This window comes from Erpetoichthys calabaricus, chromosome 4 (genome assembly GCF_900747795.2).
Source record: "Erpetoichthys calabaricus chromosome 4, fErpCal1.3, whole genome shotgun sequence".
Taxonomy (NCBI): domain Eukaryota; kingdom Metazoa; phylum Chordata; class Cladistia; order Polypteriformes; family Polypteridae; genus Erpetoichthys; species Erpetoichthys calabaricus.
In genome coordinates, this window is record NC_041397.2 from 176,093,626 (window position 1) to 176,113,617 (window position 19,992).

Here is a 19,992-nt window from a genome sequence, read left to right on the forward strand (position 1 = left end):
TCCCAACTTGAGGTGTGTCACAAATATACAGAGGCAGCCTTAGGAGTGTGCGGGGCCTAGGGCTGACCAACCCCGTGCGGGGCCAGTTACGTCAAACACTGTTACCGGTATGTGTGGACTGTATAAACTTGCTTGTGAATTTAATAAAAATAATGTTAACATTCACATACATATAAATTTTTGCAAGATAACATGCGGACTTTATCAAAATATAACTGGAGAATATAACTTGACAAATCCGCTCGAACGGGACATGTGGACCTCAAAAGTGGGGCCTGTGACGGTTGCCCCATTTCCCACCCCCAAATGCCTCTCTTGCAAATATAATAGAATTTGTTTTAAATTTTCAATTACTGAAAGTCAGTTTTGACGTCAGGAGATCTTTTCAGTTTATGTAAGCAGAGTTTAAGAGGTGATATAATATGGGTTTCAAATTATGAAAAGAATTAATATGGTAGAACACGAACAGTTGGCAGATTTTTTAAGGTTAAATATTGCATTAACATTAGACATCATTCCTTTATACAAAACAGATGGATACATCAAAAATGTTACCCAGTAATATAGAAGATAGCTATTTGGAGACCTACAAATCTCAATGATATTTTGAAAACCTTCAGTGAATAAGGATTTATGAGCTATCTTAGCTTAATTTCCTGTCCTAGTGTTATTTAGAAGACGTGGGCCATGCTAATCACCTTATTGCCTTCTTACTGTATAATCCATTTGCAGTGCGAAAGATGTCTTTCAGGATGATAATGGCCATATTAATAAAGCAAGCACAGTGAGCCAGTACTTATATTATATATGTACTTATTATTACAAAGAAGTTATCCAGACTGTATAGCATGGTTTTCTTAGTTACTATGTCTGATGCTACTAGAACATTTATGGGAGATTCAGGGATGGTGTCTGAGCAAGCAAGCATGCAAGGCATGGAGAGCTTGAATGACTTTCCGAGAAGAAAATGCTATATTTTATCCCCTGTAGAATTTCAGGAGATAGTAGATTCTGTACTGCAGCAGAAGAAAGAATTACTAGTGGCACACACTTATCGTCATCTCATTTAAATGACTTCATTTCAATATTGGCCACTGTCAGCTTATAATGTGTAGTTTATGATAGTTAAACAAGGGTCACTAATATTATTATGTTGCTCAACATGAGCTTTCTCTTTAATTGAGCTGCTAGTATTTTTTAACTTTGGAGAATTAATTTGATTACACAAAGCAGTTAATATCCAAACAGAGGTTTGGTTACCCTGAAAGTAACAATGAAACACTGACTAGCTCTCTGGTAGAAAAAATTACATTCAACAGAAAGCTGGACTGAAATAATCTTCTGCTACCTTGTCAAAGTCATTTCACTTTTAGCATTAAATGCTTGGAAATGTTTTCACTTTTCGGTGAGTCTGAAAGCTCTAAACCGCCCACATATTTCCCTGCTGTTTACCTGATCAGAAAGCAAGAAAAAAAGCACATAAAATAAATAATTTCTTGTAGATGTTAAAGGAGTTTAAAGTGTTCAATCCTATTCCTTTTTTGCTTCCCTTTTATTTTAATCAGCTTTAATCTATGCCTTCTATTAACTAAATCAGGATCTTTTTTCTTAAAAGTACATCAAATAGAAAATTATAGTTACTTTATCTAAAATATTATATCGAAGAAATGTCTGTCATTCAATTGTAGGCTTTGTTTATAATGGGAATTTTACATAGATATATACCACCACCTGGTGGTTAGTTATGATTTTTCTTTGCCTTTGTGAGAAAATGAAGGTTACCCTAACACTGCAAATATGTATAAAATGTAGTTATTCTACATGTATGAGGTATACAGAAATTATAAGACATAAATACAGTATTAATTTATTTTGCATAGAATTTTTGTATTTGATTGCCTTCCACTAACTTGGAGAAGTACAGCTGTTATGTGTTTTGCTTTTTCTTTGTGAAGAAACTGAATTTTATAATGTAAGTTATTTAGCAGCAAGCAGCTTTATGCACAGCTCATCCAACCTGTGGACAAATTTATACCTCATTTTCTATTCTTCTTTGACTAGAATGCAGAAATTGATGCATTCAATAGCTCTGAGGCTAAAGAAAGTGGGCTAATTTCTTATCAAAGAGGTAAAAACTGTGCTACAGAGATTAATTTTTTGCAAAGTTAAACTTTCTTGGTGTTAGAGATGCAGCCTCAATTCTGAATGTGATGATGAATAAAACTGTAAATAAAAATAAAGCAGTTGCGAAAACAAGGCTGATCTCTTAGAAATTCAGCTGTGCTGGGTTAGCTGTTTCGGCAGGGACCAAATTGAAAGGTAATATTTCCCATCCCCTCATATACCAATTTTCCCTTATTTGCAGTTTATTAAGTATGCACATTAAATATTTAGGCAATAGTTCAATATTTATATCCAATCCTGCTGGAAATCACTATAGTGACAGTGTCTTTACTGTCTTTGTCTTGGGTGTTTCTCTTCTAAGTAGACCACTGCGTACCCAGTGTTCTGCAGGTATACTCAGTTGAGCGGATATCATCAGGTTTCCAGTGTTTCTTTAATAACCTTAAAGTTGTCAATCTACTACAGTCATTCGCCTACAGCCAATCAGCTTTACAGTTAACTTCTGGCATCATAAGAAAGGCAAACAATTTCATACACTTTTAATAATGGATTAAATGATCTGCTTACCTTAATGATTTAAATGATGAAATATACTTTCATGTAAGCTCTGAGGATTGTACATGTAATAAATTCAGATTTGTTTTTCTTTAAATCTTACTCTATGATGTCAGATACTACTTTTTAAGCGGTTCAAGGTGAATGACAATCCTAGAGCTACAACTTTGTGGTTCCAGGAACAACAGAAAATCAATTATATTTAATCCACCACATATATTATGTCTATTCTGAATTCTGTTCCAGTTCCAGCAAACACTTAAAATGGAGACCAACATGGAAAAGGCGGAATTTGGATACATTATTTACATTTGTACAAGAATGTTTCAGGAATGTTGTAATGGGTACGATTATGCTATGGGGCCCACTGAAGCACCCACCCATATAGGGGCCAATTTATAATTGTAAATCATTTAACATGGATATCTTTGGAATATGCACTAACTGGAAGAAGAACTAAAGTAAAAACAGGGAAAACACGCAAACATCAGATGCACTACACCTACACATAGGGTTAGAACTTAGAACACTGGCCAATGTGGCTCTTCTTGACTGATGTCTTATTCCTCTTGGATTTTAAACAGATACAGAGTGTAGAAGAGAAAGATCCAGTCTTAGAAAACACCTTGTCAGTTTAACCATGTCATATGTTTCAGACTGAAAAGAATGGAAGATTTAGCATCACGAAAAGAAAACAGTTAAAAATAGACTTCATTTATTTGTATAAACCATTGTATAAGCCTTTATTTTTTTTCCTGAGATCCTAAGAGAAAATCCACAAATTGAATTCAGTACATGACAACTGTGCAAATTTTTCAAAAGAAAATTAAATAATCTAATGGATTGTATATCCACCATTACTGAAAATATTTATCTTTACCTTCTAATGGCTTGGGCAAAAAATGAGCAGCTGGTTTCGTCTTCTTTACCCGGTTTCCCTTCATGACTTGGCCTTCTTTGTTAAGACCTAGGAACCATGCCCTGCCAGATTCTTGTTGTCTGTACAGCATGGATGAGTAAATCACATAATAATTTTCAAATACAGATTCTTTAAACTTGCACTCTGGTGTAAAAAGTTCCTGCAGAGCAAAAAAACAAACAAAAAAATGCCAATCAGCAATAATAGCTACATATTTCTTTAAATAATAATAAAAGTTAACAGTTTCAAAGAGATCATCACTTTGAGTCAAGCTATCTATTCTCTTTGCACAGTATGCTATCCATTCTGAGCACAACCGGCAAATCAGCTTTTGACATCAAATGTCAATACAGATTGAAAAGATGGCAGTCATCAAAATCTTAAGCACAATGCCTACAAAGGCTTCCTAAAGGGATAAAGATAATATAAAAATATAAATGTCAGATATAGATAATGCTGGTAAGCTGAGTTATACATGTAAAATGATTAAATGACTTCACATTTATCCATCCATTCAAATACTGTCTAAACCCATTGTTTCCCCTACAGGATTTTAGGGACTCTGAGCCTATGCCAGGAGCATTAAGTACAAGGCAGAAACCAACCCTGAATAAGATTCTGGAACAGTAATGTCAGGTTAATAAGGTGTCACTAATTAAAGTGTAATGCACTTTTTTGTTAACCCTGGAGTAAAAGCTTATTAGATATGGATAGAAATTGACTAGTGGTTTATGTCCTTACGTATAATCATTTTCACTTTTAGAATCTAAACTTAAAACTCATTTGTTTAAGACTGCTTTTTCTCTTTGATTACAATTGCTCTATCTGATTTTAACTTTTGTATTTTACTTTTGTTTATAATCTGTGTTTTTTCTATCGTTTAGTGTCCTTGAGTGTTTAGAAAGGCGCCTACAAATAAATAAAATGTATTATTATTTTTATTATTATTATTATATGCAAATATTTGTATCATTGCAGCACAAAAATTAACTCAACAGAAAAATGACTGAAATACTAACATTTAAATGATTTTTTTTCCAAAAGGTTATATTTAATTAAATAAATGCAATCGCTAAAGCACTGAGTCACAATCAAACTTTTAAGTACAAGTGCAGAGGAAGAAACATTTCATCAGTCAGTAATGGCAGACCGATATGCTGATAGTGGACTTTTAAGAGATGTGCAATAAGAGAACACTGTAATATTTTATGGATTCAATCTAAAATCATTATATTTGTTTTTGAATGGATTTAAACAAGCAGTAGAGACTTTTGCAGCTGACTGGCACTTGCACTGATCCCTCTTTAATATCTACCATCAAAGACAAAGTGTGAATGATTGCTTGGAAATCCCAAACCACATAAGCCCAAAGCAAACCCGTTAGATGTCCTTCTGATGGACTAGGAACTGGGACAGGAAAAAACTTTAAGTAGAGCAAGAGGGGGAGAAAAATAAAGGAAAGTGTGAGAGTGCAAGAAAACAGAGCAACAAGAACTACCGGTACTCACAAACATTTTCTGAGGATTGTCATTTGCAGGTGGACTGATGTACATATGAAATGTACGTTTTTTATTTTGGTTTTAGAGTCATGAGTCTGACAATATCTATAGTAGTGTTCATTTTTTTTCAAATAGCATTCACACAACAAAAGCTTAAAGAACTAAATCAATTCATTTGCAGGCTCATGTAGCACACCCTTACCATAATTAATAAGAACATTTGTAGCGCCTGACACTGCTGAATAGATGCTTTTTGGTTCCTTACTAGTGTGCTTGTATGCTATTAGTGCCAAAAAATAATAATATTAACATAGATGGAAACAGCATTCATAAGAGAGTTTTGAATATTGGGGTTGAATAAATAGCAAACTATATCAATGAGTAATAAATAAGTAATGAACTACTGGTATTTCACTATAAGGCTGAAAGCTTTTCACCAGATGTTCCTTTTGAAGGGAGGTTCAAATAAGGGACAATCCACTATGAAACTCAAATAAACAATTAAACCCAGAAGTTAACCTTGGTAAAACATACCCTCATCTCATTTCATGTTTCAAATATTTTGATTTTTATTATTTTCATGATTACTGTGGTTTTGTCCTGGAGGATTCAGTGAAAAATAAAGATAATCAGGTTGTCATCACATTTTTGCTTTGTACTGAAACTTTTACATCCAGCTCCCTATTTATTATACTAACTGTAGTCAAAATATGGAATTGTACTGTACATTGGGCTATCGTTTTACATGTGCATTGGATGAAGGAGAGGTGTTGTTAATGTGAAGCATAAAGTCTGGAATGTTGTATCAATTTTATATTGAATAAAATATCACTCATTGCAATGCTGATTATAAAATCAGTAACATTAACAAACAGTTCTTGAATTCTAAATATTTAAAACAGGTGGCTTTAAAGCAAATAAAAATGAAAAATGAAACTAACTTTGGAAATAGAAAACTACATTGATTAATCAGTTTTTTGTTTTACATACTTGAGCTCTAAAACAAAGCATGTTTCTAATTCTGGTTTAAGAATCAACCATGTAGGGAATTAAACTTATACTGGCCACAGTTTTCCTTGTGTTACCAGTCTACTTAGAATGTGCTGCAACTGCTTCATTTCAGTGTCATTGTTCCAGAAAACTATTTCTATTGTCTTTTTTTAACATTTATTTTATTTAATTCCTTATTTAGCTGATGACTTTATCTAAGGTGACTTGCAACATCTGAGATACAACTGCTGACATTTCTTTTATTGTTCCATTTGGAACACAGGCAGGTGACTTGCTGTTGGTCACACAGGATCAGTAGTGGGATTTGAACCCACGGTCTCTGGGGTTGAAGTCTAAAGATTTAACCACTATGTCACACTGACTGCATATTCCAAGTTACTATATAATTAGTAAACTGTAATGTTGTACAGTCACAAATCAACTATAATTTGATTAAAGAAAATGTTTCCATTAGTTAAAAATATTTTGGTATTGTAGAAAGTATCCATTTTGAATGTAATTACCAAGTGAATTACTTTCATTAGACTAGCAAAAATAATCATTTGATTAAATTATACCAATTTAAAAAAATAATTGGTATTAACCCTTTCATTATACCTACTGTATATCTGGTTGGCAAAAATGGGACTTCAAAATTTTATTTCAGAAATAGTTATACATAATCATATTAGCTATAGAATCTAGAATATTAGGCATTTAAGTAACTAGTGAATGTCAGTTTTTGAATAGGAAAGCTGGAATACACTTTTTTATCTTTAACATGACACAGTTCTGCAACCTGCAGTGCAAAACACTGGGTCATTTCCTGAGTCATGCTGTGATCAAAATTGGCCATTTTGGACTGCTCTTATCAGTATCTAAAGCCTTGTGGTAACATTGTACATCTATCTTCCTAAACTGCATGTCTTTGGACTGTGAGAGGAAAACTTGAGCACAAATGGGGGACCATGTGGGCACAGAGAGAACATACAAACTCCATGCAGAACAGCACCCAGAAGCTGGTCTCCTTGTTGCAATGTAGCAGTGCTGATACTGTGCCACCCACTGTTATAAATAGAACACAATTACATGAATAAAGTCCTTAGAATGCTGTTTGTACAGTAATTATCAAAATATATTAAATCCATATAGTTCAAGCAAAAACCTTGTGCAACTTTAACATGTACATGAATAAGATAAAAGCCAAACATAGCTTATTATCTAACCAAGCAAGCGATTAGTGTACCGAATGTTCTCCCCTTGTTTGTTAAACTTCTCATGTTCTTAAGGATAAGCTACAAAAATGAGAGAAGGTAACAAACTAAAGCAATGACTCTGTCTTTCCCGTACTGGAAAATAGTGTGTCACTGTCCTAAAATATATATCGAAGACTGAGATGTTCCATATATTGTTCATGAAAATGAAAAATTTCCCCTAGCTTTGTTCAGTAGAACTTGGTTTCTCCCTACCAGAGGTGTTATAAAATAAGGGTTGAAAAATCAATAAGCCAACCTGGAACATGAACATATGAACTAAAGCAGTGCTAATGTGTGTTGTGACTTATTTATTATGTATATTATTTACAGTACCTGCATTTTATTATCAAACTAGGGGGCTTCGCTCGCCAACCCCTGTGTTTGGTTTTCCGAATACACTCTTTTAAGATTTTTTTTTCTTTGAATTGTTGCTATTTTATTAGTTTCACTTTTATTTCAGAATTCCATTAAAAACAATATTTGGAATCTTTTGAGTCCCAACATCCAGAATCTTTTAAAAGAGGTCCGTGAGACATGTGTTTATTGACTTTGTACCATAATTCAGGATAGGTTTCTCTGTTTGGAATTTCAGCACAGTCAAAATGATCTACATCATCAGCAGTTATTAATTTTTTTTGCAAAGTAACCAATAAATGCATGTGAGGTAAACACCATTTTTGAAATACTCTGACTTAAACTTCAAAGCCTTACAATACTTACATACTTCTGACGTATCACTTATGTCCATATATTCAATCTCCATTCCTCACTTTGTCCTGCATTTTTTTCAATGACACCTGGTCCGTGGTGATTATTTTCACTTTTTTTGAGTAATAATTTCCATTTGTTTGCGCTACTGTGATCTTTGCCTTCTTTTTTTTGATACTTTCTAATTTTCCTGCTTTCATATTCTTTAACTTTCTCTGCATTTTGTATCGCACCATTTTTTTGAGCCTTTCAAATTCCAATGCTTTCATAATCTCTAACCTGTTCTGCATGTGCATAGCACCAACGTTTTTGAACGTCTTTATGAAGTTCTACTTTGTCTTTTACTCTTTTTCTTTTAATTATGAGCCTGATTGGACGTGCTTTTTTTCAATTCCACTTGTTCCGGGCTGATTATTACTTTCCTTATTTTCTGAATTTGCATCTAGATTATTCTTTTTTGCATTTTTGCTCTCCAACGCTTTTAAGTCTCTTTTCTCCTCACTGCTCTTTCTTCTCCCCGTGACCCTGTGTTCGGATTCAGCGGGTTGGAAAATTGATGGATGGATGGATGCTCTTTCTTCTTCGCTTAGTCGTCGACATTTCATCTATAACGTATTGTCCTTAAATGCTTTATATGCGCTGAGAGGCCTGGATCTGTGTGTGCTCAAATCCTTTACACGACTGAGTGTTTAGCTGCCCATGGTCTTATTTAATATTGGTTGTAAGTAGGGTGTGTCTTGCAAGAATCTGATGTTCTACATCCCCGCGAGACGGTCCTGAGTCAATCTCTTGGCGCAAAGTCTCATGTTTAAGGTACCTGCGAGAGGCTCTGTGGCCAATCACTTTCGACTCACGGGACTTTTAAGTGTCTTCTGTGATCTTCACGTGAAGATCATGTCTTGTCTCCCTAGTCTTTCTCTCCCAGGATTTGTTTTATAATAGAGAAATATAGTCTGTTCTTCTTCATCGTATTATTATTAAAGAATATTTACATATCTTAAATATGTAATGATAATGTCCATTTCAAGTTTTCTTTTTACTAAGGTATATGAATCTATAATTTAATAATTCATTTCATAGTAGGTGTAGTAGTATTGTTATGTGTACAGAGAACATTCTAATTCTTACTTACATGACCAACCAACATGCAACATGTCAACACTCTCCAGCACAATAAAACAATACTATATATCAATACCCGGTACAGTATGTATAAACTTTGTTCATGATGTAAATTTTGGCATAAATACATAATTATACAAAATGTCCCAACATGTAAAATATTCTAAAAATAATAATGTTAGCGGCTAAGGGACTTTGTCTTTCTTCAGAGGATTCGTTTTACCAATGTTCTTGCATCACTTGTGCATTAGTTGCGGGAGAAAAAGTAAAAGGGATACCGTTTTGACAATGTTAGCGGCTAAGCGACTTTGTCTTTCTTCTGAGGATTTGTTTTGCTGACGTGCTGGCCCCGCTTGTGTTGTTAGCAGCTAAGCGAGATTTCTGTTTCCTTGGAGGTGGAGCCCTTACCCTGACTCCACCTGTCCTTTCCAGGATGGACAGACATACACACTTCCACGCGTAAATGTTTATATATAAGATGACACAGACTTGGGCTAATTGCTCTAAGAAGATAATGATGTTTGCCTTGCCCGTGTCCCACCCATAACTGTGAGCAACTCTTTCAAACTTTAGAAAACATAACTTTATCAAAGAAATTCTATGATTCAGTTCAATATAAAGCTCCTTATACAGAGTTAATTCTGAGGGGTTTTCATACCACACAGGCTATGATTCATTAAGACACTAACAATGCTGACATCAATACAACTACATTTTAGTTATGAATGATTTACGTTAGTTGAGAGAAAAATTCGAAGATAATCTCAAGGTGACTGATTTTTTTTATGAAGTAATCAATATTCGCATTGCTGACAACCTCTTGCTTTATAATTGCCTTTAAATCTATTGCTTTTTGTTCATAATTTACATCTCTAAAAAGAGGCAGTCCAAATATTCTTACAGTTAATTGAGGGTAACTCAGGCCCATTGCCTATCCTGGGCAGGGAAAAGCTTGGCAATTAAGCTAATATACATGTTTTTGAGATTTTGGAGTACCATAAGTACCACAAAAAATCACACATAAACACAGTGAGAATGTGCAAACTTTACACATACAACATCTGCAGTGGTATTCAAGTCTGTGATTTAGCAGTCTTAACCACTGTTCCAACATGCCTCCCTGTCAAAGGAACAATCATACTACAATTCAAAAGAAAGATGGGAAACTGTATACATATTATGTGAAAGAACAGAACAGGCAGATGTTTTAAGGTAAGGTACTTATTATTCACTAATCATGGTGCCAGAGAGTGGCAATGAGTTGCATGTTGATTAGCTCATGCAAGGAAGAATTGCACTGTACTCTGTGCATGTGATAATGATGACCTTATAAACCTATAAACATTGAATAAAACTAATTTATATTGAAAACAGTACACACTTGCAAGGACTTTTGCCTCACTTGGTTGGGAAGACATGGCTTATCAGGTCAATCTTTCTTTTCTTTTAAAAATATACTTAAAGGTGAAGGTCAATGCAGAATAGTATTTTATATTGGCTACATACCACCCAAATGTTTTTTTTAGTAGTAGGGAAAAAGGAGTAATTAAAGGAAATACATATAAATATATCTGTTAAATGGGAAAAACAATTAAGGAAAACAAAGGTTCTAGTGGAGAAATGAACAAAAAGAGCAGAGAGATCATTTTTCTGAAGTGGAAACAAGAAAAAAGAAAACTTGTAAACTCAGTGCTGAAAAAATATAACTAAGTTAAATTTCATTATTTGGTAAAAAAAGAATAAAGAACAACTGAATAAATAACAAACATTGTGGAAGAACCCTCATATATTAGAAAGAAGAGACCATGCTGCGGCTTCACAGAGATACCTTTGTGCATCACTGGGTCTGTGTGTGTGAACAAAGGGAAAATTAATTGTGTGAAACACATGAAAGGTGTGTATAATAGATATACTTGGGTGTGTTAAGTATCAAGGAAGAAACACACTGTTTGCATCTATTGAGAGAGATATCCGACAAGTCATGGATATACCACAAACTGTGACTTCTGCCTTAATCGATAGCAAACTTTAACTTTGAATGTAATTTAATAACACTAGTTAGATGACTATAGAGGGAAGCAAATGTATGTCTTATAGGTTGTATTTTACAGAGTCCTTTAAGGGGAAATGCTAAATATATTTTTTCGGAGAAACAATCTGGTGTGCGCTAGATACTGAGTAAAACAGAACTATTAGACAGTATGTTCTGTAGACTAAAAACAATCTATGAGTTCATTGGTATGCACCTAAGGCTTCATAGTATGTTAGAGAATATCTACTCAATTTTTTTTTCTAATTTATTGACATGTTTATAATTAAGAAAAGACTGTCTTTTGTTTACACAGCACATAAAAAATATGTGCTCTGCAGCACCATCCCAATTGAAAATGATGACCTTCAATACAATTTTTTTTAACATTTTCAAGGTTCAAATACAATACTATTTTCTAACCCTGTTTAATCCTGCACAGGGTCGTAGGGGGCTTCAGTATGTTCCAGCAAGCATAGGGCACAAGGCAGGAACAATATGCTGGACAGGGCACCAGTCCATTGCAGGGCAAACAAACTCACAGGCCAATTTAGTGTCATCAAACCACCCAACTTGCTTGTCTTTGAGACTGTGGGAGGAAACCAGAGCACCCAGAGGAAGCCCACATAGATGTACAGAGAGAACATGCATACTCGATGTAGGGAGGAGCCAGGACGCAAACCCTGATCTTTTTTACTGTGAGGGAGCAGTGCTAATGCTGTGCCACCATGCTGCCTGAAGGCATTCAATATAAAAGTAGTTTAGTTTGTTTTGAGTTTTTTTTATTTTAGAGGTTCATAACCATTCAGTTTTCTAACCCTGCTTAATCCTGAGCTGGGCTGTGGGAGCCTATCCCATGAAGCACTGGGCGCAAGGTAGGAACAGGACACCAGTCAATTGCAGGGTGAACACATTTACATACCACACACCCACTAGTACCAATTTACCATCACTAGTCCACCCAAACACTATATCTTTGGAGTGTAGGTGGAAACTGGAGCACCCAGAGGAAACCCATGGAGACATGAGGAGAATATGCAAACTCTACACAGGGAGGACCCGGTATGTGAACTTTGGTGTCCCCACTTGGAAGAAGCAGAACTAACACTGCCCTGCCCTTAGATTCAAAATGATTTCTTCAATTTTTTTTTTCAAGCAAAAACCCAAAGCTGATCCTAAATTCTGTTCAGAAATGTGATGTGAAGCACTGTCATTAGATGAAGGGGATGCAAGCATTATACTTTAGCTTAGCAGATAGGTATAGTGAATGCTAGAAAATGACATGTTATTCGGCCAGTGCATTTGCTGAGCCAAAGAGTGACACAACTTTTCCCACAATACTAAATGGTTCTTCTGGAATAATTAAATAAATAGAGAACAGGTTGAAACAGCCCAAGTCCATAAATATAGTAGAGTCCTTTTTTATATGAACTAAATGTTAGAAGTTTGACAATCACTAGAAATGCAGAATAAAAAATAATAATCAGGAATTTAAAAAAATATTAAAAAGTCAACAGAAAGAGCATACCGAATTTGTCACATTGAAAAGACGCAATTGTGAAACACTGAAAGAATACATGTGACTTACCCAGAAAATGGTGGCTTCCAAACTGTCCAGTACAATTCTAAACATATGTGATTGTTAAAATGGCATAGTAAACATGATTCAATTTTGAGCTCAAATAATTGATTATTTGCATCTTCAGCCACTAGTCCTGAGATAAGAACTGGTAAGGATTAACGATGTCTAATAAAATTTATTGTACATTCACATTGTATCCTAGAACATTTTTTCTCTGTTACTTTAAGTCCATACTTTGTCTTTCTTACTGCTTTTTTGTTTTAAGCATACATTTCCTTTTTCTTTCTTAATGTTGTATATTTTTTGTCATTTATTTGTAAAACGCATGGCAGCATGACTTTTCCTTTGAGGATAATAAAGCTTACCTTAACCTGTCCTTGACCTTAAATGTAGTATAGCTCTTAGTGAATGTAGCCATTATCCTTGAGCTGATTACTTAAAAATGCACATTTTAAACAGATTATCTCAAAGGAACGGAAAATTCATCTAAGACAGCACCTTGCTATACAACCAGTTCAACTTTTTGATGGAATTCAAAAAATACATTAGAAAACAAGAATACATAGTAGGAGATAAAAAGCAATTTGTCTTTCATTGATTTCCATTGTGCCGTTCTTTAAACTGGAGATCAGCTTTCAGAAATGTTACAGCCTTTGTCATATTTAATTGTTCCACTTCATCTCCTGCCTGTGAATTCAAATTATATGTAAAAAAGATGCATTTTTAACAGAGGCGTGGGAAAGGGTTTGCATTAAGCATCAGGAACTCCATGACATTTCAAAAGATTAATGGCCAATTAAGCTAAATCAAATTAGATTATGTAACAGACTGAGTGTGGATGCATTCTGGAGTGCATTCAATTGCTCTTGTTTAATCAGTAAGTGTTCGTTTGTCTGCATATGTAGAAAGATCAAGCCATCACTTTAATGTATCAGTGAATTTTATGTGCTGGAATGTACATTTCTTAAATTATAAGGAGCTGACTTCTGAATCTATTCTAATTTTGTTTTGTTGATTACATATTTGTATTTTGAGACACTGAATTTAGATTATGTGATTGAAGTCAACATGTGAGCGAGGAAAACTTATGATACCTTTTCAAAGTCTCCTTTATGACTCTTTGCAGTTTGCAGGTGGAATTTTCCATTAACATTTTCTCAGTCGTAGAACTTTTCAAGTACTGTGGAGATATCATTTATGTGAATTCTGTTAAAGTGAATAATAAAAATATTTATGTTTTCAGCCCTTTGTTAATTTTGATTTGTTGCGAATAAGGAATGCTTTTTTATGTCGAATCGATGCTGAGATGGCTCCATCATGTGATGTTCTTTTCTTTTGAGAAAAATGAAGCAGGTAACGCGCTGACTTTTAAGTAGTAGATCTTCATGGGTTAGACAAACTAGGCAAGGAACTAGGGTGCAGAAATTACTTTATTACAGGAAATAAGGATATGCTTAAAAAGTCTTTATCTGTGGAAAAATCACAGGAATCAGTTCTGTGGTCTTTCCTCTAATTAATGTATTTAAATGATTTATGTAGAATTAAGGGGTAATTTATTTAGATGACTAGGGGGCTTTGCCCCCTGCTCGCTTTGCTCGCCAACCCCCCTGGCCTGCGCTATGCGCCAGCCACTTCGTGTCTCTGGATTTCACTTTCACCAAACAACAATTTTTTTAATTCTCGCAGATATGCCTCTTCATTGGGAAGAAACACTACTTTTCCCTGATGGCAACACGAATTAGACGATCTACAAATCTCCGACTTAAAGTTTAAATCCGAACAATATATTCGATCTCTTTTCACTGTTCTGTTAAATTTCACCAAGTAATAATTTCCGTTTGTTTGCGCTAATGCGATCTTTACTATCATTTTTTTGAGACTTTTGAATTTTAGTACTTTCATTGTCACTAACCTGTTCTGCATGTCTAACATGCCAATGTTATTGAATTCTTCGCGATGTTCTACTTTGTCATCTACTCTTTGTCTTTTATTTCCGGCCCCGGGCGTGGTTAAATCTCTTGGCACAAAGTCTCGTTTCGTGGAAAGTGAAAGTATCTCTCTGAAAAAGTCACGTCTCGTCCCAGACTAAAAAGTCTCATCTCGTTCCAGGATTTTTTTTATTATAATAGAGAGATTTATGTAGTATTAAGGGGTAAACTCAGAGATATGCAAGTGGATGAGCCTGTAGTGAACGGGATTATGGACTGGTGGGCAGTCCTGCATCCTTTTCTCTTCACTCTATACACCTCAGATTATACCTATAACACCAAGTCATGTCACTTGCAGAAATTTTCAGAAGATTCTGCACTTATGGGGATGAGACAGAGTATATGAGTCAGGTAGAGAATTTAGATTTTTGGAGCAAAGAAAATTATGTGCATCTTAACATCAGCAAAAACAGGGAACTGGTTATTGACTGTCACCACACCAAACAGCCTCTATGTACAGTCACTATTCACAGAGAGGATTTTGAAGTGCTACACTCCTACAAGTGCTTGGGGTCCACATCAATGACACTGTAGTTTGGTCTCGGAACACAGAGGAACTTTATAAGAAAGGGCAGAGCAGACTCTTTTTTCTTAGGAGACAGTGTTCCTTTAATGTGGATGATGGCCAGTGTGATTTTCTATACTGTGGTGTGCTGAGGTGGTACCATCATTTCAAGAGAGGCCCACGAAATAAGGAAGCTAATTAAAAGGGCAAGCTCAGTCATAGGACACACCATGAAACTCCTGGAGGTAGCAGCAATGGAGAGAATTAAAAATCCAAACTGAGTGCCAATTATGAACAATGCTGCACATCCTCTCTCTGACACACTAATACTAAACACTTTCATCCAACTAATTGTTCAGCAAAAGTGTGTCAAGAAACGCACTAGGACTACATTGTACCAACAACAGTACACTTTCATAATGCTTCACTGTGACTGTCAAGTGAGAAGTTTTTCTTTCTTTTTAAGTGTCTTTCATTTTAGTCATTCTGGTGTGTGTTCAGACTATAGTGTGTATGTATTTATTTATTTAAAGAGCTTCTGTTTCCACCTGGGGATACATTAAGTTCTATATATCTATAATCCTGCGGTGGGCTGGCACCCTGCCTGGGGTTTGTTTCCTGCCTTGCGCCCTGTGTTGGCTGGGATTGGCTCCAGCAGACCCCTGTGACCCTGTAGTTAGGATATAGCGGGTTGGATAATGGATGGATGGATATTTATAATCGTGAGTTAGACAGTTGAGTGTATCTTGCAATGTCATATCATTCCATCCACGTACTGGTTCCTGACTTGGCCGCCATGCTGCCTGGTAAAGGCCCCTGCTCTCCAAGACCTGAATTAGAACAAGTCATTTCAGAAATTAGAATATTTGACATTTTAATAAATGAAAATTACTAAACTGTTTTACCCAATTTGCATCTTGTATACAGGGAGCGGTAGAGACACAAGTGATACATTGTCCTTATGCTTTGATTGTTGGAGAAACTCAAAGATCATACAACACACATGCAAAGCCATTTAACTATATGAAATTTTGGTGTATTTAAATATCTTACATATCTGAGTTATCAGTAGAAAAATAGATCTTTTCATACATGTCAAATGAACTTACATTCAACTAAGCTTTGCTTTTTGTGTTCTTTTACTGACAAATCAATTTTAAGACATATGGACCTTATCTAGTAAATATGAAAATAAATGCAAAAATGTATTTATTGTGACTATACTAATAAAACACCTTACAATCAGGAAAATATGCACAGATAGATCTGTATATATTTAAAACTAGCTGTCCCCTGCGGCTCTGCCCGTGTAGTGGTGAAACAGGACAAACTTTAAAAATCAATAAACAAACAGGTATCGCTAGCTAAGGTACGCTTCAAAATGTGGCCAGAGGTAGAGCAATTCGAACAGAGGCTGTTGTGTGAGTGAGGATGGCCTCACCCGGCTCCCCACTCCTGGCATCATGCTTCCTGCTCCCCTCAGCCAGCAGCCTCTGTCTCGGATTAGCGCGAATAAATCGCTCCTGCAAGCGAACTATGATACTTGGAGCAATGACAGAAGTTGCAAAATCAACCAGAATGTTCAAGCAAATTATAGAAAAAACCCAATCTAAATCCGTTAAGTAGTTCTCTCTTGAAAAGCGGACAGACAGACAGACAGACATTGGATTTTATATATATATGCAGATTTGTAAAAGGAAATAGAATTATAACATGTTTTACAAAACAATATTATTGTAATTGTTTTGAAAGTTTTTATCAAAAAATTCCAAACAAGACATGCACTTCTTTACTGTGTGTTTTTCACTATGAAGTCAAGTAACATCTACTTCATAAATCTATTCTGTTGGACATACTGTGTAATGTGCCTGTGTATTTTTTCTGTGTATTTTAATGCTTTATACAACTTATTTTAAAAGTATATTTTACTTTGCCCACTTTTGTAAGAGTCTGTTTATTACACATGAATGAAAGACTGACAGCAGTTGCTTCCTTTTCAAGGATGCATGCACAAGTACGGATTGTTTTTCTTCTACTATTTGTATTTTAGTTAATCGCTTTCAGACCTATTGAGTTATGCCATTCAAACCTTTCAATTAACTGTGCAGCTCCATTGCACACATAGGAGGATCTATCCAGAGGATAAGATCTCAGTAGCATTACACACATAAATCTTCTGTGGGAGGATGGCTAGACAGAAATCACTCCCTAGAGAAGAGCACACAAAGCACACTGGAACATGTAGACTCAGGCCTTTTAGGGAAGTTTTATCAAAGCTGATGAACCAAAAATGTATTCTGCCTGAATGCAAAACACCACAGTAGCCTTAAGCTAAACACAGTGTAAAGCCTCTGCAATAATATCCCCACCACAAAACATGACCATATCACTATCACTTAGTGGTGACTGTTCTTTTTCACCAGACAATGGGATACTTATCAGAACAGAAGTAATAATGAATAGGGCTAAACTCTGGAAGATGTTTGAAGAGAACCGGTGTTAGTTTGCAGATGACATTAAACTAAGATACAAACTCACATCTCAAGGGCATTAACGCTGAGCACATTCCCAAAGGAACACTGAAATGGATGTTGACCACGAAGTTGAAGTCAACTAACTTAAATTCCACTTACTGAGCATTTATGGGACTCTTTTAAGATAGCGGCTCACTTAAACATCTTCAAACTTGACAAAGAATGAACAATTATGGGAAAAATTAACTGAGATATGTACAGTTCATATAGATGTCATCAGATGTCCTGTAATGTACTGGTATGGTTTCTGGCATGTGCTAAGTGTTAGCACACTTCACAACCCTATACTTGATAGAGCGGTGAATAAATGGATTTTTCAGAAGTGTGTTATTCCATATGAGTAAATCTGCTATTTGCAATGTATCAAACAGCTGTATTGTAAGATCTATGGCATGTATAGTCCAAAAATTACAGGAGTATAATGAGCCTTAATGTAAGCAGTCAAGAAAGGCCCACTGAATCAACATGCTGATTAGGAAGGCAGGATCAGTTATGGAATGCACTCTCAACCTGCTGAAGGTAGTAGCGGGAAGAGAATGAAGATATAACTGACAGCTATTATTGCACCTGTACAAAAGATATAGAAATAACTATGTTAGTGCTGTCTCTTGTTCCAGAAGCCTTCCATAAAAATTCATTAATGATTTTACTAGTATTCTTCCATCTCTCATGTTTACAGTCAATGTTTTCAACACAACTCTACTATTTTTAGACATAAATCTTTCTATAGTCTTTCCAGGAATTGAAAACTCAGTCTATTACTACCAAACTGACTCACACAGTTTCCTTTTCTTTAGCTCCTTCTGTTCCTAGCTTACTAAAAACTTTCTGCCTCTTTCACAGTTCCTTAGACTCCACTGTGATGAAGGTGACTTTTGTAAAGAAGCAATCGGTATGAGGAGTTTCTCCATTAATAGACGATACTCTACTCATAATGTGGACAGGGTCCTAAATCAAACCAAAAGTAAACCTCATAACATACAATCTAAGAGAAATCACAATAATAAAATCCCAATGGTCCTCCTATTCTATTCAGACTTTCTCTCCTCTGTGGTTCTTTAAACAAAAATTTCCCATTTTGCAGACTGATCCTTCAACAGGGGCCTTTTTTCCCAATCCTCCCGCAATGTCTTTCTGTGAACCACCTAATTTACACAATCTTCTTGTCCACAGCTCACTTCACATAGTAAATCCACATTCCCCACTAGGCACTTTGAGCTATAATAGGAGCCTCTGTGTTACTTGCAAAATATGTCACCAACAATACCATTGTATCTGGTCCCTCTGGTAATTTAAATATTAAAATACTGATCTTCATTGCTGGTCTAAAAATCTTATTTAAGATATCTATTGTAGTAAATCCCCTGGCATCTATTTACAGTAGATGAAACAGGGAGACATCTTACAGACCGTTTAAGAGAACACATTTGAGGCATTAAAACTTTTTAATCTTGCATTTGTCATCTCTAATGGCAGCTTTTCACACCTACCCTCACCATTTCTCCTTTCATTTATACCGTTTGTTTTCTCCTTTCTGTCCAATATATATTATCTACTTTTTCCTTTTCAGTAGCACACTTGATGAAGGCTATATAGCCAAATTTTGTGTGTCTTTTGCTTTCTTTTATTTTCAGCATGGAAATAACCTTTAACCTTTTTTTTCCTTTGCAGACACACACTGATACAGTCCAACGTGAACTCCATTATGAACAATGCTGCACATTCTCTCTATTACACACTAATACCAAGTACTTTCAGCCAACAAATAATTCAACAGAAGTATGTCAAGAAGTGATACTGGGGTTCTTTTATACCAACAGCAATACTTCTACCTCACTGTGACTGCTCTCTTACCATTAGCCAACTGAGAAGGTTTCTTCTTGATTATAATTCTTGTGTGCATTCAGGTGGGCTATTGCTGTTTTTTTATTATAATATTTCTTGAGCGTCTGCAAAAAGTAAGTGCAATGCATTCTATCTATCTCTATCACTTGAAAAATCCCATGCATTATATTTGAAATTTTAATATGAAAACATATTTTGCTTTACATCTTTTCGTGAAAAGTAGTCGAAAACCAAAATGAATTTGTATTTTGCTTGTATTAAAAATATATATATAAATAAAATAAATATATACTGCTGTGTGAAAAGAAGTGTCATGTTGCTGTTTATTAGAGATAT

At 35.2% G+C, this 19,992-nt stretch overlaps 1 protein-coding gene across 2 annotated transcripts in view; it reads right to left on the minus strand.

Annotated features, from left to right (window-relative positions):
* The window catches only part of fgf14 (fibroblast growth factor 14), an 809,830-nt gene that overhangs the window by 69,816 nt on the left and 720,022 nt on the right, over window positions 1–19,992 (minus strand). For both annotated transcript variants that reach the window (XM_028799974.2, XM_028799975.2), the window contains exon 4: window positions 3,560–3,758. In XM_028799974.2, coding sequence (XP_028655807.1) covers window positions 3,560–3,758 — 199 coding nt within the window. The remainder of the gene's footprint in view (window positions 1–3,559; window positions 3,759–19,992) is intronic.